Raw genomic sequence first — 25,052 nt, forward strand, 5'->3', positions numbered from 1 at the left:
ATGGAATGAAATGATTCACCACAGAAGATATATTTTTAAAGCTCTTCAGTAAATTTAAAGTGACATTCAACCCTTTTTCTCAACAAGCTTCATTTTCAAGGATCTCTTCTGCCTTGCCATTAGGAAATTGTGAGAGACCTCCCTGGTTCTGGGAACTTGAGGTCTTAAACGCTGCCCCTTAGCAGGAGAGCCTGGCCCTGAGAAACAAGGTGTAGAGCAGGAAGCCCAGGAAGGAGCTGCAGGTGAGTTGTTTCAAGCTGACGTCTTTCACTGGACCATGGGCGCTGCACCTTTTGCACGCTCTTCAGGGAAACCTTTTGTCCGTGGCTAAGCTACAAAGAGGCTTGTTGGTTTTGAATCACATTTGGAATGGGTATACAATTGAAAATCTTCTGGGAGAAAACAAAGTCTTCTATACAGTCAGAAGGGGTGCCCTTTGCCAGGTACCCTGCTAATGGTCAGAACTTGGCACAGTTGGAGGCTGATATTCAGGCCCTGAGAGGAGCTGATTTAAGGTCTTCTCTCAGACTGACTGGGCCCAAACGGAACTAAGTACTAAGAATTTACAGGTTGTCTTAACTTAGTGTTTGATAAGAAGGTATTTGCAAGTGAGGCAGGATAGTAAGAAGCTAGGAAAATTCCTAGGCACGTGGAATGGAGAAACTGAGACAAGAAAATAAAACAAGGCCAAACAGTTTGAGTAATTTACCAGCAGCCGGTGAATCGTAAGACCTTATCTCCCCTGACCAAGGACACTTGAGAGCAAATAGTTCACACCTCTCTTCCCTAATCAAAGAATACATAGCTTAAATCTCCCTTATCTGGGAGATAGAGAAAAGAGACCCCATTAATGTCATTTGTGCCAGCTAAACCCAAGGACAGATGGAAGTCAGAGGAACAAATAACAAAAACCCCATTAAAAGCCAGACAGACTCAAAAGTAAAACAGCATAGTGGACCAAAGAATATTTTCACATCCCCCTATGTGCTCATTCTGACATATCAGCATATTAAAAATGCACCTGGAAAGCTAATGAATATTCTGTTGAAACTGTCCCCTAAGATTTTCACCCACAGAAAAAAGATAAAAGGCCTCAGGACAAAGACTCAGCCTGCACTCATCCTGAACCACTCCAGGGGCCCTCCCAGGCATGAACTTTTCATTTCCTTCTAAATTCTAAGGGTCCCAACAATGATGTGTTCATTTCCAAGCACATATTTGATGATTCTATGCACAGGAGTTCACCGGAGTTCAACTACTCTGAGTTAAAAAACAAAAAAAATTTAAGGGTCCCGAGAAGACTTGCAGCCAGGGGAGCAGTGGGGAGCAGCAGCTTGACCCAAGCTTACCCCTTGATCCTGTCTCCAGAGCCCCTTTTTCTCTGACTTCCGTTGAGCTAACAGCCCCACCTTGGCTCATTCCTCTCCTGTAACTTATCTAGGGAGCCACAGCAGCCCCTGCCTAGCCTCTCTCCTGTTACTTCTTCTACCCTAAGTCCTTCCTTTGTTTCACTGTCCCCACCTTAATATAAGTATTCTCAAAATCACCCAGATTCATGCTGTGAACTCTTTCCTACATGAAGTTGAGAACCCACATATTACAGGCCAGCCTGAGGCAGAGCTGCTCCTGGCCAGTGCCTGGCCAATAACACAAGGGTTTTTTTAAAGGGCTATCACCCTAAAACAAACAGCCCATTGGTACCTATGTGAGGATTAAATTAAAAGAAAGACAAAAGAGTATCATGGCTAGCCTAAGAAACACTCCCTTAATAAAACTGAAGAACAGAAGTCAGGCTTAGAACAAAAGTTAAAATCTATTTACACTATGAACTCACCTAACCATATTGCACTGTAGCCATACAATCTTTCACTGCCAGGGGTGTCCAACATGTTGGTGTCTGTGGGCCACACTGGAAGAAGCAGAGTTGTCTTGGGCCGCACATTAAATACACGAACACTAATGAAAACTGATGAGCAAAAAAAAGGTTTGAAGTAAATTTACAACTTTGTGTTGGGCCGCATTCACAGGTATCCTGGGCTGCATGTGGCCCGTGAGCCACAGGTTAGACACCCCTGTTTCAGACAGACCGCTGGGAAAAGCCTCACCAAGATCACAAATGGCCAGACCCTTTGCCAGGTACCCCGCTAATGGTCAGAACTTGGCCCAGATGGAAGCTGATATTCAGGGCCTGATAGGAGCTATTTTAAGGACTTTTATCATAAAACTAACTGGGCCGAAATGGAACTAAGTACTGCAAGGGAAAGAAAACATGCATAAACATTTGTGGAAGGATCCCACACTCCACATTCCAAAGGGACACAGCTCTAAATCCAGACATAGAAACCTTCCCATTTCCATTTTATCTGAGATTCTTCTCCTTGATATAAATAAGTATATTCAAGATGATGTAGTAGGTTCAGCAGGTGAGACCTTGGTGTGATCATTGAGGATGAGATGAAATTCTTTGAAGAATTAAAAACAACCATTCTTGCCTTGGCCAGGTGACTTAATTGGTTGGCACATCAACCCTTACACTAAATGGTTGCAGGTTTGATCCTTGGTCAGGGCACCTAGGCTGCAGGTTCAATCCCCAGTGGGGATGAGTGCAGGAGGCAACCAATCCATATTTCTCTCCCACATCCATGTTTCTCTCTGTCTCTCTCCCCGGCTCTTCCTCTCTGTCTAACATTAATAGACATATCCTCAGGTGAGGATTTTAAAATACATATATCAAAATAACTTCTTGTTTTACTACTTAATGCACCTGATAAGTACGGTTAACATTCCCACCCACAGAAACCCCCAATGCCTTTTTTAAATTTTTAATGTGATTTTATTTCATTAAATTTTTTCCAATCATCCCCTCAACCTCCTCCCCTTTGGCAACCATCATTTTGTTCTCTGCACCTATGAGGCTATTTCTGTTTTATTTCCTTCATTTACTTATTAGGTGCTTCTACGGACTTTGTAGAATGAGTTTGGAAATGTTCTTTCCTCCTCAATTTTTTGGGACAGTTTAAGAAGGATAGGTATTCATTCTTTGAATGTTTGGTAGAACTCACCTGTGAAGCCATCTGTTCTGGACTTTTACTTGTTAGGAGCTTTTTCTTTAAATAAAAAAGATTTTATTTATGTATTTTTAGGGAGAGGGGAAAGGAAAGAGAAAGGGAGGGAGAGAAACATCAGTTGGCCACCCCCCACATCGCCCCAACTAGGGACCTGGGTCACAACCTAGGCAAGTGCCCCAATCAGGAACAAAACCAGTGCCCCATTGCTTTGCAGGACAACACTCAACCAACTGAGCCACACTGGTCAGTGCTGTTGGGAGCTTTTTTTTTGCTATTTCTATTTCATTTCTAGTAATTGGTCTCTAGGTATTTTATTTCTTCCTGGTTCAGTTACATTCTAGAAATGTATTCATTTCTTCTAGATAGTCAAATGTGTTGGCATGTAATTATTTGTAGTTTTCTTTAATGATTCCTTTTATTTCTGTGGCGTCAATTGTAACTTCTCTTTCACTTATGATTTTATTTATTTGTACTCTTTTGTTCTTGGTGATTTTGGCTAAAGTTTTAATAATATTTGACAAAGGAGGCAAGAACATGTAATGGTGTGATAGTGTTGAAAACAATGACAGATACATCCAAAAAAATGAAGTTTGACCACCTTCTTACACCACATACAAGACTGTACACAAAAGAGATTAATGACTTAAATGTAAGACTCAAAACCATAAAACTCCTAGAAGAAAAATAAGCAATAAAATACCTGACATTTCTGGTAGCAATATTTTTATCTGATATATCTCTGCAGGCAAGGGAAACAAAAGACAAAATAAACAAACAGGACTACATTAAACTAAAAAGTTTTGCATAGCAAAGGAAAGCATCAATAAAAGAAAAAGACATTTGCATGCAGTAAGAGGTTATTGCCCACACTGTACAAAGAACTAAAATGGGAAGACGCTTCTTCAAAGAAGACACACAGATGGCCAACAGACACGAAAGGATGCTCACATCACTAATCATCAGAGAAATAAAAATTAAAACCACAGTGAGATTTCACCTCACACCTGTTAGAACGGCTATCATCAACAAATCAACAAGTGCTGACAAGGGTGTGGTGTAAAGGGAACCCTAGTCCATTGCTGATGAGAATGAAGATTGATACATTAAGGAAAACAGTATGGAAGATCTTCAAAAAATTAAAATGGAACTGCATCAAGACCCAGCAATTTTACTTCTGGGGATATATACAAATAAATACAAAACCCTAATTTGAAACAATATAGTCACCCCTATGTACATTGTAGCATTATTTGCAATAGCCAAGCTATGAAAGCAACTCAAATGTCTATCAACAGATGAGCGGATGAAAAAGGTGTGATACATCTACACAATAGAATACTACTTGGCCATGAAAAGAACGAAATCTTACCACTGGCAACAGCACCAATGGACCTAAAGGGTATTATGCTCAGCAAAATAAGTCAGTCAGAGAAAGACAAATACCATATGATTTCACTTACATGTAGAATCTAAAGAACTAAATAAATAAATAAGTAAACAAAATCAAATGAGACTAATAGATACAGAGAACAGGCTGATGGTTGACAGAAAGAAGGGGGGTTGAGAGACTGGGTGAAAAAGTTGAAGGGATTAAAGGGCATAAATTGGTAGTTATAAAATAGTCATGGGGATGTACAACGCAGCACAGAGAATATAGTCAATAATATTTTAGTAACTGTGTGTGGTCTTAGGTGGGTACAGGAAATATCAGGGTGAGCACTTAGTGAAGTGTACAACTGCATGACCACTGTGCTGTACACCTGAAAATAATAGAAAACAATTCTCCATGTAAACTATAATAAAAAACAAAGATATTTACTCTAAAAAAAGGAATCTGAATCTGCACTATTGAAGTTGTTCTCGTACATACATGAAGCCCTTTTTGAAGTTGTATAACTTTTCCACAGAAAACACAGTGTTTTCCAAAGAAAAACACTGAAGCATTGGCCTCAGACATACCAGCTTTGAACCTCAGTCATGGCGAAGCCCACCTGAGACTGACACCAGCCCAGAGGCCAGTAAGCAAAGCCAAGAGGTCAGGAGAGGGGGTCCTGCTGATGTCATAGAGCAGCCAGGCTATCGGCTGCATGACAATAGCGACTCTCACCCCTGCTTCTCCCCTTCTGTGCCCTGGTGTCTGGAACAGGCTCAGCATGCTGGGCGCTGGCTTTTTCTCTGCAACCACATCCGTAACTGCTGGGTGTTCCCCTAATGAAGCCCAAGTACTGCACTACTGCACGCTTCTCAAACTACAGGATGACTGCCCCAATTCTGTGCACAGAGGATCCAGTACATCTTTCTGGAACATCAAGTTTATTACAAATTTTGGAAAAACCAAGAACTTTGATAAGAAGACCCACAAACATGAGCGCAAAGGCGAGCAGGGGAGAGGAGAAGGGCTCAGGGAAAACCAGTCTGGTCTCTGAAGTTTCATTAGGTGGGGGCTGAGGGGTGGACTTGCAGTGAGGCAGCCTCTCTTCCTGACCCCTAGGGGGCTCCAGGCCATCCTCCCAGCTTAAGATGCTTCTGAAAGCCACGGAGATGCCCAATATCCACTGTCTACTGGACCGAGTGCTCTCACCTACACACATACCTACCGTGTGTTTCTGGCACCGGCCTCACCCACAGCTGTCTGTGTGCTGCCTCTGGCTCATCTCCCACACCAGCAACCGTCCCCCCTGGAGTTCAGCACCTTCAGGTTCAGCATTTAAAATGCAGGGAGTACAGCCCTGCTGGTGTGGCTCAGTGGGTTGGATGTCATCCCACAAGCTGCTGGGTCCCTGGTTCAATTCCTGCTCAGAGCACATGCTTGGCCAGGGCCCTGGTTGGGCCTCAGGATCCTCAGGTTTTTCTTAAAATGTATATGCCTCAGCCACCCACAATTTTTAAAAATTTTATTAGTTTCACTCTTGTTTTTTTATGATGTTGCTTTTTAGTGGACGGCCTACAGCAAATGCATTTTAAGAAGAACCTGAGGACCCTCCTAGCCACCCCTGCCCTGTCATGTCTGGGTCCAGAGGGAGAGCCTGGGGTCCCACCATCTGGCTCTACAGCTTGTAGGCAGGAACTGCTGCTGCTGCTGCTGCTGCTGCTGCTGGCGATGGGAGAGCCCCCAGGGCCACACTGGAGGGCTGGGCTGGGGGTGGCACTCCTGGCCCTTGGGCTGGGTAGGGGAGTGGTGGTCCTTCAGTCCAGAGTGGTTGAGGGAATGCTCATCCTTGTATCCAGGCTGACCTGGGGACTGGGCATCCTTGCTTCCATGTAGGGTGGGAGACTGGCAGGCTTCTTCGATTTCTGCCCTAATGCTTGGGCCCCCTGGTGGTGGAAAGACTGCACTTGGAGTCAGGGGCAGGGCAGGGCCTTACTTGATGGTGCAGCCCTTCATTTTATTTTGTCTGTTGTGTAGGATTATGTACGTGCCCATGATACTGTTGTATTTTCTTTGTGACACAGACTCCTCTATTTCTTCCTCCTTAAATCCCAGGTTTTCCATTATTTCTACCACCTGAGGGTCACAGTCACCCCAGGGTGGCTCGCAATATGGCCTCAGGGCCTCCTCGTAGCATTCATACCTTCCAGAGTTGTTCTTCAGCTAGGGTCAATACTCAGTAATTTTTTAAAGTTTTTTACCTTCTACAAACATAAAGTCTGGGATGTGGAAATGCCCACTCAATATCTTTTGCTTCTGTTCCTCAAAGTTCATCCTCTCAAATGACAGTTTCCCTATTGAAGCATGCTCACCTGCCTACAGTGAGCTCGGAATGCTGTGGATGGCTCATCAACACGCGAGAAAAACATACACAGAGACAACCAGGTCCTGTGGGGAAGTAGGAATGGAATGGCCACCCTCTCTAGTGGGGAGCGCACCATGGCCACCCTCTCTCCTGGAGGGCGCCCAGCATCCCTTTCCAAGCAGATTTTTATTCTTGAATACCAATGCCCTTTGCAAATTACAAGTAGTTAACTTTGAAAGGCGCTGGCAGATCTCCCACTGGGAACCTAAGCCAGAGTTTTTGGGGTTTTGCCATTTAAAAAGACTATAGGACTCAAAAACTTAGTTTCGTTTCCTCCCTGTGCCTTCATATTTTAATTAAAGAGCATCCTCCAGCAAGCAGATCTCACAGGGTCTTTCATATTCTATGTCTCAGGCCTGATTACCCCAGGGGTCCACCATTTCTGGTCTGGACTGTACCGCCCCTGCTATTTCTGCAGGTCTGAGCTGGGGGACTTGGATTTCTCAAAGGACTCAGGCTTTGGCAAAGGCCTGGGGGCAGGGGTTGATGTTGATCATGTAGCATCCAGCACATGTGAGAACCAATATTGGAGACTTTCAGGGTATCAAAGATGTTACTTTATTGGCCAAGTTTTTTATTTAACCTGCACAGGGGCGAACTCTCAAAATGTCCAGCGACACAGTGCCCACAAGGAGCTGCATATGAGAGACGCGCCGAGCGCTTACAACTACGTTCTCATATAGGGGCAGGCAAGCAAGCGTTATACAGAAGCAGACGTGGCAGATAACAATTCGCTTACAAAGACTGCTCGTGGGAATTTCAAACCAAGCATTCTTGCATAAGGTGGGAAGGCAGGCTGTTTGTTCACTAACCTAGTAATCTCCTGGCTCTAGCTAGCTAGGTTTCTATTTTCTCATTAAAAACTACAAAGCATTGCTTATCTAGCCTACCTAGGGGAGAGCGTCTGCTAGACACAGGATGTTTGCTTAACTGCCCTGTGTCTCCCTTATCATTTCCTTTTAGCTACAATGTGGTTCTTGTCTATTAGAGGAAATTTAGTTCTTAATTTCCTTATTCCCAACAGATCACCCCATCATTTCCATAGCCCCGAATCTCTTCCCTTAGGGCATTCTCACATGATCGCGTCTGTCTTAAGTTCATTCTCTTTCCTAGAGAATTGTTACCTGTCATTGACTGCTGATTGTGCAATAGGGAAGCAAGGCATTAGAACAGGCAGCGTTCATGACAGGGAAATAAGTTTTGTCTCCTTAGTGGCTCCTGGTTTGGAGGTCTTTCACTCAGCCTAAGTCACGGGGGGTTACAGCTTCCTAAGACCAGGCAGGGCGGTCCCCAACACCCTATCACCATGCTGTAGAGGATGACCCCCAGGCTCCAGACATCAACCTTCCGACCATCACAGGGTTGGAACAGTAAAATTTCTGGGGCCATAATAGGACACGGTACCACAGAAGGTGTGGAGTTTCCAGGTATGTGGGCTCTCAGTGAGCCTGGGAAAGGCTAACTGGAAGGAGCCTTGCTGTAAAGATTAATAAAGATGATTCGCCCCTCCCTCCAGCGGTACTTGCTAAAGATGCAGCGAGTTTGGATCTGCAGTGAGGCTGCAAAGTACATTTACACTTTGAATATCCATTTCCCGATTCCACAAAGGACCTTTCAGGGGACCTTGAGTAGCTGTTCAGGTAAATGTCTGTGCTACTGAAATGAACCATCTCTGGGGAGAGAAGTGATGATGAGGCAGGTTTATTCACATGTGTAAAAACACTTGGAAACCTCTGGATGAAAGGACTTCTGTAGAGGTACAGAGAGTGAGGTGACATGTTGAGTCCAATTCTGCCCTTTTATGGTGGCACAGAGGGAGCAGGCAGGCTTAAACACACACAGGGGGCGCCTCTAGCACATTGTATTTCAAACTAAACCTCGAACAAAGCTCCCTACTTCAGCACATTGAGTGTTTTAATCACATGTGTAAGTTATTATTATAGCAATTATTTTAACACTTCTCTCCTCAAGTCTGAACTTTGTGTAAACGGAATTTTTGGAGGGATAAGCCTGTGAGGTTTTCCTTCTACGACACTTCAGTTTGTTAATTTTTACATCTGTGACACTCAGTCCCTAAGGATGACAGTCTCTGTGGCTGAGCTGACTGGGACCCAAGCGGGGCCATTTCATCAGTTCTAGACAGATGTTTACAAGTTACAGTCAGAGATCAGAATAAGGTCAGAAAGGAGAAAAGGGAGGGAACTTTAATAAAAGCTGCCAGTTTATGAGTTAACTATATCCATTTATAAAAATGGTATTAATAGCTACTTAAGAAATAATACCAATAGAACACTTTCTGAAGATAATGATCTCTGTCAGCAAGGTAAATACAGACTCAAAGATAAGAGATTTAGGAGGCCTGGCTGGTGTGGCTCAGTGGATTAAGCACTGGTCTGCAAAGCAAAGGGTCGCCGGTTCAATTCCCATTCAGGGCACATGCCTGGGTTTTGGGTCAGGCCCCGAGAGAGGACACATGGCAAGCAATCTCATGTTGATGTTTCTCTCCCTCTCTTTCTCCCTCCCTTCCCTTCTCTCTAAAAATAAATACATAAAATTGTAAAAAAAAAAAAAAAAAGAAAAGAAATGCTAACTTCCTTTAAAAAAAAAAAAAAGACATTTAGGAGGAACTATCAAGGCAAAGTCCAAGCTTAAAAAAGAAACAGGCAATTATCTTTTTCAATATGTTACACCAATCATATATTTATCATTGTGCCCCCATAAGCATAGAGCTGTTTTATGTTTTTCTTGACCTTGTAATTTGCTTACTTTGGGAGGGAGGTGGGCAGTAAATAATTTTATTACTTGTTCTCAGGAGCAGGAAGGATTTCTTTGCTTTGCTGAGCCTGGTTCTTCCTGAGACAGGACTGTCCTCCTGGCCCCTGTTGGTGGATCCAGACAATTCCCAGGAACTGCCCCTTCAGATCTGATGTTCTTTCTCAGTTCGTCATATCTCTTTGGGATTTTCTTGAACTGCTTCATCTCTGAAACCTCTTCTTCCTTAGGAGATAGCAGGGCCTGCTCGCTGCTCAGAGGCCATGCATGGCTGAGTTCTTTCCAGGTCCAACAGCACACGCCAGCTCGTTCCGGTGCCTCCCAGACCATCTCCAAGGTTCTGGTTACATGGACGCTGCACACGAAGCCCCAGGAGAGGGTGCTCACGTCCAGCCTTGGGGCTCAGGACTTTTTCTGGTCTCCTGAGCTGTGTGAACACAGCAGAGCCGACCCACTCGCTGCCACTGACTGCTCTCGCTCATAGTTCCCCTTCTTGTGCCAAAGTTTCCTCAGCTTTTGAACGTCTTATCTTAAGATATGCCTATCACTTCATGCAGGCTGGAATGAGAAATTGCAAAGTCCCTAGAGACTGATTTGTAAACTCCTGCCCTCTGATTCATTACCTTGACATCACAGTATTGAACATTATAATGTAATAGAAGATGGCTGATCCACTAAATTACTCTGGGCAAGACACCATAAATAGAGATAAAGTACCACAAAGAAATCATTTGGCATTTCAACATAAGTGGCTTTTTGATGACTGTAGGGTTTTCTCTAGCTTTCCACAGGACACCTTTGTGTTCTGTTTGATTGGAAAGAGCCCGACAATCTTGACATGAAAGATAGCAACTCAGGGCCCATCATCAAGACCTACTCAGCCAACACCAGAGATTCACTGAGCAACCACTGAGTACAAAACACATTACACTACACATGCTAAGAAAATGCACCTTTCTCTTCAAGGGAAGGCATACTTTAAAGGATGAATTCAAACAAATTGAAATACTAGTTTTCCAGTCATTTTTATGAGCACAATGCAAATATTATTGACAGGTGCGGGGTGTACAAAGGCAGCTCATTATTAGGTCTATGAATGGGCACATCTTTGATTCCAGGTACTGGTTCTAAATCATTTTGGATTTCCCTATTTTTTCTCTTTTTTTATCTTTACTGTATTTTTTCCCCACTACCAATTAGTCCCCTTATATCCCTCTCTCCTCAGCAATCACCACATTCTTGTCTGGCTCTGTGAGCCCTTTTTCCTTTGTGTTCAATCCCTCTACCCACTAACCCCGCCACCACTAGCTGTCATCTCTCCATTTACGAGTCTGTCTCTATTTTACTGGTTAGATCACTTTGTTCATTAAATTCTACATCGGAGTGAAATCATAAGGTATTTGTCTTTCTTTGACTGAACATAAGCACCCCTATGTTCATTGCAGCGTTATTTACAATCGCCAAGATATAGCAGCAGCTCAAGTGTCCATCAGTAGGTAAGTGGATAAAACAGCTAAGGGACATTTACACAATGGAATTCTACTTGGCTGTAAAAAAGAAGAAATTTTTTCTCTTTGAACCTGCAGAACCTCCCAGCCAAGATGGAGGTGTAGGTAGACATGCTGTGCCTCCTCCTCGCACAACCAAAAGAAGGACAACGACAAATTTCAAAACAAAAAAACAACCAGAACTGACAGAAATTCGAACTGTATGAAAGTCCAACAACCAAGGAGTTAAAGAAGAAACATTCATCCAGACTCAAAGGAGGGGTGAAGAGGGGCAGCCAGGGTGGAGAGACTCTCAGGAAGGCAGAGGCTAGAGGACTGGGGTGGGCAGCAGCTGGTAGAGCAGGTGGACCCACATTTGCATGCAGAGAAACTGGGAGGAACTGAGGAACAAGACAGACCGAGTAACCCAGGGTTCAAGTATGGGGAAATAAAGCCTCCAAACCTCTGAATGAAAAAAACCTGTGGGGGTTGCAGCAGTGGGAGAAACTCCCAGCCTCACAGGAAGTTTGTCAGAGAGACCCATGGGGTCTTACAAAGTACACAAACTCACCCACCCAGGAATCAGCACTGGAAGGGCCCAGTTTGCTTGTGGGTAGTGGAAGAAGTGACTGAAAGCTGCCAAGAGCTGAGCAAATGGCACTGTTCCCTGACAGACGCCTCCCCCACATACAGCGTCACAATGCAGCAACGTGGGTTGCCCTGCCCTGGCAAATACCTAAGGCTCTGCCTCTTACTCTGTAACATCAAACCAAGACAAAAAGATGACCGAAACAAAAGAACAGATCAAAACTCCAGAAAAAAATACAATTAAGTGATGAAGAGATAGCCAACCTATCAGATGCACAATTCAAAACACTGGTAATCAGGATGCTCACAGAAATGGATGAATATGGTTGCAAAAAAGAGGAAAAAGTGAAGGCTATGCATACTGAAATAAAGAAAAATGTACAGGGAACCAACAGTGACGGGAAGGAAACTGGAGCTCAAGTCAATGGTTTGGACCAAAAGAAAGAAAGAAACATTCAACCAGAACAGAATGAGAAACAAGAATTCAGAAAAAATAAGGAGAGGCTTAGGAACATCTGGGACAACTTTAAATGTTCCAACATCTTGGAACATTTAGGGGTGCCAGAAGGAGAAAAGGGAGAGCAAGAAATTGAAAACTTATTTGAAAACATAATGGAGAACTTCCCCAATCTGGTGAAGGAAACAGACTTCTAGGAAGTCCAGGAAGCTCAAAGAATCTCGAAGAAGTTGGATCCAAGGAAGCACACATACTTACATTATCCAAGATTAAAGATGAGAGAATCTAAAAAGCAGCAAGAGGAAAGAAGACAGTTACCTACAAAGGAGTGCCCATTAGACTATCAGCTGATTTCTCAAAAGAAATTTTGCAGGCAAGAAGGGGCTGGGAAGAAGTATTCCAAGTCAGGAAAGGCAAGGACCTACAAGCTAGATTACTCTATCCAGCAAAGTTATCATTTAGAATGGAAGGGTAGATAAAGCGCTTTCCAGATAAGGTTAAGTTAAAGGAGTTCATCATCACCCAGCCCTTATTATAGGAAATGTTAAAGGGACTTATCTAAGAAAAAGAAGATCAAAACTGTGAACAGTAAAATGACAAATTCACAACTATCAACAACTGAAACTAAAACAAAACAAACTAAGCAAACAACTAGAACAGGAACAGAATCACAGAAATGGAGATCACTTGGAGGGTTATCAGTGGGGAAAGGGAGGGGGGAGAATGGGGGAAAAGGCACAGGGAATAAGAAGCATAAATGGTAGGTACAAAATAAACAGGGGGAGGTTAAGAATAGTGTAGGAAATGGAGATGCCAAAGAACTTATATGTACAACCAATGGACATGAACTAAAGTGGAAATGGGAAGGTTTCTATGTCTGGATTTAGAGCTGTGTCCCTTTGGAATGTGGAGTGTGGGATCCTTCCACAAATGTTTATGCATGTTTTCTTTCCCTTGCAGTACTTAGTTCCATTTGGCCCAGTTAGTCTTTTTTTTTCTTCCATTTTATTTGTTTGTTTATTTGTTTATTGTTGTTCAAGTGTAGTTGTCTCCATTTTCCCCCCGCCCCAGCCATCCCCACCTCCCTCCCCTGAATCCAGTCCCCCTTGGTTTTGTCCATGTATCCTTTATAGTTGTTCTTGAAAACCTTTCCTCCTCTTTCCCCCATTATCCCCTCCCCTCGCCCCTCTGGTTACTGTCAGATTGTTCTTAAATTCAATGTCTCTGGTTATATTTTGCTTGCTTGTTTTGTTGATTAGGTTACACATAAAGGTGAGGTCATATGGTATTTGTCTTTCAAGCAACCTAAGTGCTCATCAGTAAATGAATGGATCAAGTTCACTCATTCTTCCTTCTACTATCTCAGATCTACTGTTAAGACTATCTAGTAAATAATTCATTCAACATATTGTAGTTTTCAACTCTAGAATTTCCATTTAGCTCTTTGTCATATTTTTTATTGTTTTCATTGAGATTCCCTGTTTTTTAGTTATAATTTTATCTTGCTTCAATCTTTAATCATAATTTTCTGTAATTGTTTGAGCATATTTATCATAACTGCTTTGAAAACTTTGGCTACTAAATCCAACATCTAAGTTCTTTCAGAGGCCGTGCCTATTGGCTGTTTTTCCTTAAATAGGAATTATAATTTCGTTTGTATCTGCACCTGATACTTTTTTGTTGAAAATAAATGGACATTTCTGGATAACACATTGTAGCAACTTTGGATTCTGATTTCTCTCTCTGAGAGTTGTGGTTTTGTTTTTAGTAACTTGACTGAACTTAATCTGTGGAATATGTCTCCCTCCACAGTGTGAGGAAAATGATACCTCTGCTCAGTTTTTTAATTGATATTTTTAGATAATTTATTTTTAGATAATTGTTGGTTCACATGCCATTTTGAGAAATAATACAGAAAGATCCCACAAACCCCGTACCCAGTGCGCCCCAATGGTGACACCTTGTAAAACTACAGCACCACCACCTGGATATTGACATTGGGAGCCAGAGTACAGAGCAGTTCTGTCACCACAAAGAACCTGTCTATTGTTTTCCTATGGCCACACCTGTCCCCCCACCTCTAATTCCTGGAAGCTATTGAGAACTGTTTTCCAATTCTGTAATTGTCATCTCAAAAACATTATATAAGTGGGATTATATAGTACATGACCATTTAAGACTAGCTTCTTTTACTTGGCATAATGCCTTTGAGATTCATCCTAGTTACTGCATGGGTTAATAGTTCATTTCTTTTTATTACTGAGTAGTGTTTCACAGTATGCGCATACCACAGTGCCATACACTGAATTTTTCTGTTGCCTCAAAATACATATATTGACACCTAATCCCCAATGTGGTGGTATTTTAGAGGTGGGGCCCTTGGGAAGTGATTTGGTTATGAGGGTGGGGCCTTCATGAATGGGGTTAGTGCCCTTATAAAAGAGACTCGAAGAGCTCCCTTGCCCTCCCGCCATGTGACACAACAGCAAGAACATGGCTGTCTGTGAACCACGAAGCAGGCCCTCACCAGAGAGACTCTGCTGGAATGTAGACCTTGGACCTCCCAGTCTCCAGAACCATGAGAAATAAATCTCTGTGGTTGAGAAGCCACTCTGTATGGAAAATGCAGTCAGGCTTCCTTGCCCAGATGTCTGGGTGACTGTGGCTTGGCAGTGTTCATGTGGCCTCGAGGAGGAGCCTGCATGCATAGAATGAAGCTCTGTTATATAACTGAAGGCCAGTATTGGCACCTTGCCAGCTTTGTGTGCACTTGGTATATAAGGGAGTCAGGATATCCCACAGTGCAATATGCAGCTTATGGCGAGCATGGATCGCCCCACCCTGGAATAGAGGCATCTCAGTCATCCCCACGGCTCTGTGAATTTTCTTCTGCCTTTCCAAATCCCGTGTGAACCTGCCTGGCCTTGAACAGCTGCAGGACAATCTCAGTCTATAGTAATTTGCTAGAGCCACCTCCAAAGACTAAGACACACAATTTAACCATTGAAGAATATCTGGGGTTATTTCGGTTTTTGTTTTTATGAATAAAGTTACTATGAATATTCATATACAACTTTTGTGTGCGCATACATTTTAATTTCTCTGGGATAAATGCCCAGAAGTACAATTTCTGGGCTACATGATAGTTGCATGTTTAGTTGTATAATAAAATTCAGTTTTCCAAAGATGGCTTGCTATTTTACATTCCCATCAGCAATATAAGAGTAATTCAGTTTCTCTGTTCTCACCAGCATTTGATGTTGCCACTATTTTTTTTATCCTTACCCAAGGACATGCTTATTGATTTCAGAGAGGGAGAGAGGGAAGGAGAGAGAGAGGGAAAGAGCCATCGATGTGAGAGAGACATCAATTGGTTGCCTCCTGTATGCATCCTCACTGGGGACCAAACCTGAAACCCAGGCATGTGCCCTGAGAATCAAAACTGCAACCTTTCAGTTTATGGAACATTGCTCCTACCAAGCCACACCAGCCAGGGCTGATATTGCTGTAATTTTTTATTTTAGCAATTCTGATAGGTGCGTAGTGACATCTTATTGTGGCTTTAATTTGCATTGCCATCTAAAATCCACCCACGTCCACACATGTGCATGTTGCTTCACCCATTTGTTGCCAATACTTCCAGATTCTGGGCAGACCATCTCAAGAATTCTTTTTGCTTTGCTTGCCTTGCTTAAGCTTTTGACATCTCTCACTTTTTTCAGAGTCCAGCCCAGGCCAAAAGCTCTAACGTCACTATCACCAAAGTTGCATAGTCCACATTCTTCAGATATTGCACACTTCTGGCCAAACTCTTGAGTTTCTACTGTGTATTTTGGCATGTTTCCAGCTCATACTATTTCTACCCCATGAATCTTCCAACACAAGGCACCTGCTCATTTCAATACGCAGCCTGTTACTGTTGCACCGACAGCTTTATGGGTACATTACTTATACCCTTAACCTACAGGCTGTCATTTTTTTCTGTAGCTGGGTATGGCAAAAATGTGTATGACCATGGGCAAGGTCAGTTACTCCCTTTTCTAGCTCCCATGACATTCTGTGTTACTGGAGTGGAGGAGGGTAGTGGGTCATTTGCACAGAAAGAGGGATGGGGACAGGAAGTGCACCTCTCGTCTCCCTGCCCCGATGCCTGCCTGTGTGGAACCTGGGCTTCCATGAGTGCCAAATGGACATCTTTGGGGTAGTAGGCAAAGCAAGAACTGTCTTCCTGGACCAAAACCCCCTTCCTCTGGCAGCATTAGGGGCAAGGCCACACTTCTCCAGGCCAGCATCATCTGAAGGTGTGGGCCACAGTCAGGCAAACTGAATTAGAACAGGTATAGATCATAGGCTGGTGGACTTACCCTTTAGGGGCTGGGGATGGCAGCTGCTTTAAGTGCCCAGGGCTGCTTGGAAGCCAAAAGCTGAGGCATCAGGCCCTGACTGGTATGGCTCAGTGGATTGGGTGTTGTCCTGAAAACCCAAAGTTCACCAGTTCAATTCCTGGTCAGGGCAAATGTCTGGGTTACAGCCCTTGTCCCTGGTTGGGGGAGTGAGAGACAACAGATCGATGTTTCTTTCCCTCTCTTCCTCCCTCCCTTCCCCTCTAAAAATAAATTTTAAAAATCTTTTAAAATAAAAAGCTGAGGCATCAGGAACCTTTCAGCCTGGGGCAGAATGCTCAGGGTGAGTATGCTGGAGCTCTGGTTTTCACCAAAGTGACGCCATCCTCTAGGGGGCACTGGAAACTTTTGGTCATCACAATCACGGGACCATTCCTTGGATGCAGAGGCCAAATAGCCACAGACTTGTCACGTTTCAGATGGCTTCAGACGTCTTACCCAACATTCACATAGAGGTGGGAAGTCTATACTCATTTGAACCTGGAACCTAATGTTATTTTGTGCAAATACTTATCACACAGACACTGTATTTTCCAGAAATGCAACTCAGCTGAGAGAAGAGGGTACTTTTTTTTTGTTGGGAAACAACAAAAAGCACATCTCCAGCAGCTCTGTCTCGGGAGTCTGAGTGTCCCATTCAACTCCTCAGCCGTTGCACTGTGGGGGGGAGCTGTCTCGCTCACAGCGATCCACTAGCACACACAAGCATCTAACCCAGTCATCACCACTTTCAGGGTAGTCGTGCCCAGACCCTTACTTGATGAAATACGAGTTTATTACATTGTTACCCTTTACTCTTGATTTTTCAGTTAATCCTGTATGTTTTAATTACATGTTGGTAGATGATGTTATCTCTTCAGGATAGTAAAACTTGTAAAAAGAGGAGGGTGAGACTGGTGAGGTTGAGCTCAAGGAGGTAGAGAAGGCCAAAGGACCCCGAGTGCCCTGAGTGTGACTCTGATTCTGCTCTTCCATGTGCTCACTGGTGGCTGGCAGCTGCCCCAGCACTAGTGGCCCCCAGGCACACGTGGAGCAGGAAAGCTGCCAGGGGGAAAGGGAGGGTCCCATTCCAGACAGCAGACCACCACAGCGCCCAACACATGAGCCCAAGGGGGAACCCCTGGGCCAAGGGGAGATGGACTACCCAGCTTCTCCAAAGATGGGGCATGTGAACCAGTCATGTGGTCGCGGACGTGGTGCAAGGCAGAAACCAAGATCTGCCTGAAAGAGGGACAAGAGGATCCAGAGTCAGGCATCCTTGAACAGGATTGCCAGATCCAGGATGTGATCTGAGAGCCTGGCTGGTGAGGAAGGGAGGGGAGGGATGAACTATTGGATGAAGCATTTAAAGGCACAAAGGTTTTAACTAGGAGTATCTTTTTTGTTGTTTTTGTTTTTGATCAATGGCTTCTTCATTTTTTAAATAAAGGTCTGGTCATTGTGATTTCAAGATGTCAAGCTTCAAATTTCTGAGACTGGAGATTGCGACTTGCTCAAAGTGACAACTAATTCTTGATAGCTGGAATCTTGGCATTCAGACTCAGAAATCTCCAAACTGCAAGGGTCCTCACAAATGATCTGTATCAGTATTTTTGAAATTGCAGGCTGCCTGCCATTAGTCAGCCGTGCAACTAAAGGTCAAGCCTAGTTTTTTTTAATGAAATAGAGGTCAAGCCTTGACTTTTAATTAAATAGAGAAGACTCAATTTTAAAAATACCAGTGTGCACATATGCAGGATGATGAGCATTCTGTGAGATGTATATAAACATCCTTTCAGGCATCAGTCTTCACATGCTCCACAAGCGATATGAATCCACGGCACAGGCAGCACCACTGCTGATGGTGGACGAACACTGGGGGAGAGCCTCTGCTTTGTTGGTTCTCACCCACCAAAAGGTAACCAGAGGTGACCCACTAGCCTCCCTCTTGGACACCTCCCCCCAGTCACCATTTCATTATAATAAACATTACAGAGTGCCAGACACTGTTCTAAGCACTTTGTGTTAATTAACTTGATGAATCTTCACCACATTCAAATGGGTACCATTATCCTTATATTACAGATGAGGAAACAGGGGCACAGAGAGGTCAGGCCACTAGGCCCAAGTTACATGGACTGGAGGAGTTGCCGCAGGGCTCGTACCTGCCATGCTGCACTTCTGTTCAGAGAGCTCACTTCCTGGACCAGATGGTGGTGCATCTCCCTGCACAGCTGCCACTGGGCCACTCCTAAGGGGCCACTCTGGCAGTAACCTGGAGGAATTTTGTCTTCAGGGTGGGATACAAGACCTTATAGGACTCCATTCTCTAACCAGCACTCAGCCTGGGCCCCTGAGCCCCTGAGCACAGGGGCACAGCCATGCCCTCTGCATGGAATGTCTGTCCCCATTTCCCCCTTTTGCATGTACCTTCAAATTGCACCTCTCCCAAGATGCCTTCTGCAGTGACCCCGAGACACCAGGGCCATCATTCTCTATCCTGGTAACTCTCTTATCTCATCATTATCTGCCAACAGATTATATACTGAGACCGAGAGTTCGGAGGAAAGGGGCTAACATCAAAGGCAAAACTCCTTTCCTCCCCTTAGACATGACACAACTGACATAACACAATTGACTTGCCATCTATTCTTACAAAGGTCAAACCACTCTAGTTCTCTCATAATCCACAACTAGCATGGTATAGGAGTTTGGGGTCTTCAAGGTAAAAATAAAAGGGGGGCGTCTCACAGATGGGCAGAAAAGTTTTGAGACAGCAAGTAAGTTCACAATGAGCTTGACTGGACTCCACAGTGTGCCTCTGGTCTGTGCATCCCTTCTGCTTTGTCAGGACGTCGGAGGAACCTCAAACACGGTGTATTCACCAGGGAAATGAAACTGTTTTAAAGCTCTAGCTCTACCTTGACTTGAGGACTTAGTAAGTGTCAGATTTTACACACACTGTAGGAGGAAGATGTGAGCTCTTGTTCTCCAAGGGCTCTGTACTAGGGTGGTGAAACAGCATACACATCCGAGTACAAGGGGAGAGCAGTGAATGGCACCAAGTGCCACATGGGTAGGGTGGGGCCATTAGTGAGACGACAGGAAGGGTTGAAGCAGTAGACACATGCAGCCTGTGGAGGTGTCCTGTCCCTCAACACTGCCCAGTCCCTCAGAGGGCCCTGAGACAACCTCTATGACTGTGGCACCTACTGGGGAGTGAGGGAAGGTCCACAGAGCCTGTGCACATTGGAAAAGGGAAGAATTCACGAGTGAACATGGCCTTCCTTTACAAATAACTACAGAGGGCGCAGTGTCGTACACAGACAGTCTGGCACATGCGGGATCTCAGTAACAGGGGCAGGCAGAGCTAGCCAGGAGTCTGCTTCTGGTCACTCAGACCAGGCACACACGGGGGGTCATGTGACTGAGAAGGGTGTCTTTACACTTCCATGCCTTGTCAAATGCTCCCCACTAGCCTGGATCACTTACTTCCTTGGGGCAGGGTCTGGGTCAGGTCTGCAAGCATGTGCTGGTCCAACACTAAAAGACGTTTTGTGCTCTCAGGGAGAAGACCTGGGTGCTCTCGGTGAGTCCAGCTTAGAAGCGAACACTGCCTGATCCTCATTCCAGTGATAGGTAACACTCTGAAAGAACTACTTGCAAAAAACTCCCAACTATTTACCACGTATGTCCTTCCCTTAGAAAATACTCATCAGATAGGAGGAAACGGAGACACAGCAAATAAATTCAGATGTTTTATTCTGTAAAGCACATGTGCACACATTTCAAACGTGGAAAATTAATCTGGGAGTGAATGCCATAACAGATCAGCTACTGACCATCATGCAGCAGGATAAGTGAAATGGATCCGCTGGCCCTCGGAACCCCACGGTGCCTGCAGGAGGGTTGAAAAACCAGGATGCTGAATCCCTACAGACTGCCAAAGAAAATGCAACAGAAACAGCAGGTTCCTAATGATGAGAAAAACTTACACACAGAATCAAAACTGATTCAAGTCACACAGTGAAAGGACAAAAGGAAAAGAAAAGAGATCAATATGATCTGAAACAACCACTTTAATATTAAGTTGCTAACCTTTTATTGGACCTCCAGTCCAAGACACCTGAGGACGAGCCAGTGCTCCCGTGCAGGATCACCCCAGAATGGCCAACGGGCCCTGCCCGTGACAATCTTCTAATCCTGAGGGCCCCCAGCAGGACACCGCAGAGCACCGGGCCTTGTCGGCAAGTGCCCCACAGCATCAGGTCCCCTAGACTTCCTGAGATCCAGTAGAAGTCTCTTCAGGTACTAGACCTCTTCACCCAGCCAGGTACCAGGCCTCCCCTCCACTCCAGCCTTTCTTTACACACCTGACTGACTCTGGGTTTCCATAAGATCTTTGAGAACTACCTTCTAGGATAAATGCTGGATTTTAAAGTGTGTGCCCTGGCCTCTTATCAAGTCATACTGTCCAGACGTTTTTGGCACTTCCTTTCCTCACCCCTAACAGTGTCCTTCCTTCCCTGGTTGCAGATTCCAGCCATTCCTTGTAATTGAAACAAGGGTAATTAATATTAACAACAAGCTGGATTGAATAAACCAGTGAAATTGACTTCTACTTGTCCTCCTTTTATATTAACTCTGCCAGTTATAAATCTATCCCTAGAATTCTGTTCACTGGGATTTTATTAATTCAGTAGCAGCTTAACCTAAAATCTGTTGGTCTTAATGGTAGTGATGTTTCAAAAGGCCAAGCCAAAAGGCTCTTTCTCAATCTGATCCCGTAAGAGCCTCAAAGTCTCCAAACAGAAAGCTAAACTAACAGGTTAGCCACGTATCACGTAAGCAATTCATGTCATACAAATAACTGGATAGGCAAGTATGATTGTTGTGCTTAAAACGTACTAAATGGAAAAAATATATATTAACATATCAAGTTACTACAGTGATTAACAATCCTTAGTAAAAGCCCACAAATGTTTTCTACTCAAGAATGCCTGGGATAAAACGTTCTAGGCCAATCCACATTTCATACCGCAGGCCTGATTCTGATTTAGAGCAGACTATACAGGGAAAGAAGTGCTGACAGCCAGGTCCAAGGTTTTACTTGTCCTTCTGCTACAACATCACTTGTGAGAACACAGAGGTCATGAATGATAGTGAGGCTAAGAGCTATTAAGAAAAACAGTAAGAATGAGAGCAACCAAAAAAAGGACTAGAAAAGACAACACAATTTTTTAAATGAAAATGAATTAGGAAGAAAAAGAGACAAAGGGACTACATCATCAAATGTTATAGGAAAGAAAATGCTTTAGATTTTCCTGATAAATGGCAAAACAGAATTGCTTTCATTCAAATTTCATTGGCATCATTTTCATAATGTTACTGATCTATTAGTTGCTATTTTCCTTCTGAAGACATGTTACTGCATGGGAATACATGTTTTTTAAAAAGTAAGAGAGAGAGAAAAAAATCACTTGCTCTTCAAGGAAAACAAGAAATCCTTTCATAGCATTAGACCAAATCGTCATCATCTCTTCCCATACTACATTCTGCATTCCAGAAAATACAACCGCTAATTTTTACTCCTCTCTAGAGACATGTACTTAATTTTTAAGCCCTTTTGAATGAGGCAGCTGCTCTAACTTCTATAACGGAGGGAAGGGACAACAGAGGAGAAAAAGACAGTGCAACTTGCTATGCCAGCTCAACTCCACAAGACCAGGTTCCTCACCACCGCTGTGGAAAATGAAACTTAGATCTTCACCATGTCGGTGACTTGTAAATATTGATCTTTTTCTCAAGATGAAAGCACAAGTCTGTCTTAACTAGAGTAGTATTAAATGTGACTATTTTTTTCAAAGGAAAAAAAGAAAACTTAGAAAGATAGGTATGTTTCTTTGCAAGCAAAATGGAGAAAAAGGTATTGTTGTTACTATTACTATTAAGCCACGGACACATGAAATCCACAAAACAGATCGGTGGCTTGGGAAATGCAATATCATGTCAAAAGTGCAGACTGTTTCGAACCAAAGCAAACCTCAACCCCGCCAGCAATGACCTGCCCCTGAGATCTCGGTAAAGACCACACGGCCTGCTGTGAGGCAGGGAGACCAGGCAGCATCGCTGGTGCTATGCAGAATCATCCCACCAGCTCCACAGGGGAGGCTGCAGGGTTCGGATTACACCCAGTGTGAAGCACGTGCATCATTGGACCAATTTTTGAACAGGTTTTTTATAAATATATACAAATCAGTTACAGGCACTTGAAATGTCTTTGGCTGGAATAACCCAACATTGCAAGAAAATGTATTCACAGAGTGTCCAGGCCCAGGCTGGCGTCAGCAGGCAATGATTACGGTTTGCTCAGTCTCTCTCAGAAAATGGGCAGTTCTGGGATTAGGCATCAGCCAAAGCCACCTAGAAGAGAGCAAGACAAGCAATCTGGTCATACAACAGAGCCCAGGGAACTCAGTCCCACTGGCACCAACTGGGCTCAGGTCCCCACCTGAGACCAGGGAACCACACCACATGCATCTGTCCAGGAAGGGAATTATTAGAGCCCTAAGGGAAAAACATCTCATCTAGGGGGAAATGAAAAGAAATTTAAAAGGCTCCTGCCAGAAACAGCTGATCTACTGGAACCACTGGGCTATGATCAAGAGTTAACTGTTTTCACCCTGGCTGGTGTAGCTCAGTGGACTGAGTGTGGGCTGTAAACCAAAGGGTCACGGGTTGGATTCCCAGTCAGAGCACATGCCCGGGTTGTGGGCCAGGTCCCCAATGGGGGCCACATGAGAGGCAACAACACATTGATATTTCTCTCCCTTTCTGTCTCCCTCCCTTCTCTCTCTAAAAATAAATAAATAAAATCTTTTATTAACTGTTTTCAAACCCTGATCAGTACTCTCTGAGATGATTTCTCAAGCTGTTGGAACTGGAGGGGAGGCAGCCCTCCAGGGGCAGCTGCTCTCCAGTGGGGATCTGAGAGCAATCCATGCAACCAGTACCTTTTACAGCTAAGGTCTGGGTTGAAAACCCAACACCATAATGTAGGCTGAGGGTAGCCTACTTCTGACAAGAAGACGGGAGCTCACGTCTCTGGGGAAGCTGACACTCACAACCAATGTAATAAGGACTGAGACATTCTGTACACAGAGGCCTCTAGCCAAATGCTGGGCCAGACCCCATCCAATGCTCACCTTCTCAGGACAAAATTCAGGACTGCTCTGACGCAATTTGCTGGGTCTGCCCTTGATAACCGCATAGCAAAACATTGTTATCACCATCACAAAGAGGAAGTAACTGGTGTGCATGAGATGCAAATTTATTAATGAACGATCATCCTAAAGAGAATAAAACAGAAACATCTGCACTGAGTTACTGAAAGATTTTTATGCTGGATTTCTGGAAACAGAGTTCATAACCTCCAGATATACCTCAACTTTCATTCCTAAACCGGAACAGGAGACTTTTGTCTTCTAAACCAGAAAAGCTGGATCTCATTAAGTGTAGATGTGGTGTTCCTATGACCACTGCCTCCACTTCCTCAATCAGGCCTCTGCCCTGGCTTCTGCACCCCACAGGACCTAAACACTCTCCCCCCTTCCCTTACCTGGCCTCCTCCCCAGAAAAGGCTCTAGAGGCGCAGAACCTTTAACTCCCACTCTCTTAGGTCTGCTTCCTCTGACTGCTGTCAGGGAGCATGGCTGACTACCCAAACCCCTGTTCCTAACCCGTTGCTACTTGCCCACCAAGAAGGCCTCCAATTACTCTCCCACAGAGGCAGCTTCCTTCCTTCTGCCTGTTCCCCACTTTTACAAGTCCCAGCCTGAGAACATCCTCTACCCTCCCACATGCAGTACATCACCAGGCCCTGCTAGTTATTGAGAGATCACAGCCATGCTTCCATCCCTTTTCCTTCCCACATCTCCAGGCCTTACAACATGAGCCTCAGGCTCCCGCCCATCTACACAGACCAGGTGGGCAGGCCAGTCCTGCTGACACACCATGTTACAAATCCCCCTGTGGCGCTCACACAAGTGGTGACCGCCTCCTCTGAGGAAAAAGTCTAAAGCTCTCAAGCAAGGCACCACAGGCTTTCTGGAACCTGGCCTCTGCTCACTGTTCAACCTGATCTCCACCGTTCACTCCTGTAGGTCTCTGGCCTACCAATGTCTACAGCTTGATAAAAATGAGATATAAGGAAAGACAAAAGGGCTAGATAAAAAGGAAAGAAATCCACTAACATACTAACTGGAAGAAGAGGGCATTTACGAAAGAAACCAACACAGTCTGTAAAAGTGGGCTCAAGTGTAAGCCAGAAGCTAAACTAGCATGTTACCCACTAGTGCCTTCCTCCCTTTCTTCCTTCTTAAGCAACATCCTATTCAGCCCTCATCACCTGTCCAAAGACTTGTCTCCTCTTACTTTATTTTTACCTTTCTGAATTACGAACCACTTTCTGCTCCTATCGACACTAACCAAATAGCCTCCTCTGA

General features: G+C 44.2%; 1 protein-coding gene and 1 non-coding gene across 2 annotated transcripts in view; one reads left to right on the forward strand and one right to left on the reverse strand.

Annotated features, from left to right (window-relative positions):
- The first annotated feature begins 1,187 nt into the window (after positions 1-1,187).
- LOC114514686 lies at positions 1,188-1,252 on the forward strand. The gene has a single exon (XR_003686102.1). It is a non-coding gene; the product is annotated as a small nucleolar RNA SNORD121A (small nucleolar RNA).
- Positions 1,253-20,293: 19,041 nt separating this feature from the next.
- The window catches only part of TMEM248 (transmembrane protein 248), a 34,857-nt gene continuing 30,098 nt past the window's right edge, over positions 20,294-25,052 (reverse strand). The window contains exons 6-7 of the mRNA XM_028513939.2: positions 23,754-23,897; positions 20,294-22,971 (exon numbers count right to left, since the gene is read on the reverse strand). Coding sequence (XP_028369740.1) covers positions 22,951-22,971; positions 23,754-23,897 — 165 coding nt within the window. The 3' untranslated portion in view covers positions 20,294-22,950. The remainder of the gene's footprint in view (positions 22,972-23,753; positions 23,898-25,052) is intronic.

The sequence above is a fragment of the Phyllostomus discolor genome, chromosome 3 (genome assembly GCF_004126475.2).
Source record: "Phyllostomus discolor isolate MPI-MPIP mPhyDis1 chromosome 3, mPhyDis1.pri.v3, whole genome shotgun sequence".
Lineage (NCBI taxonomy): Eukaryota > Metazoa > Chordata > Mammalia > Chiroptera > Phyllostomidae > Phyllostomus > Phyllostomus discolor.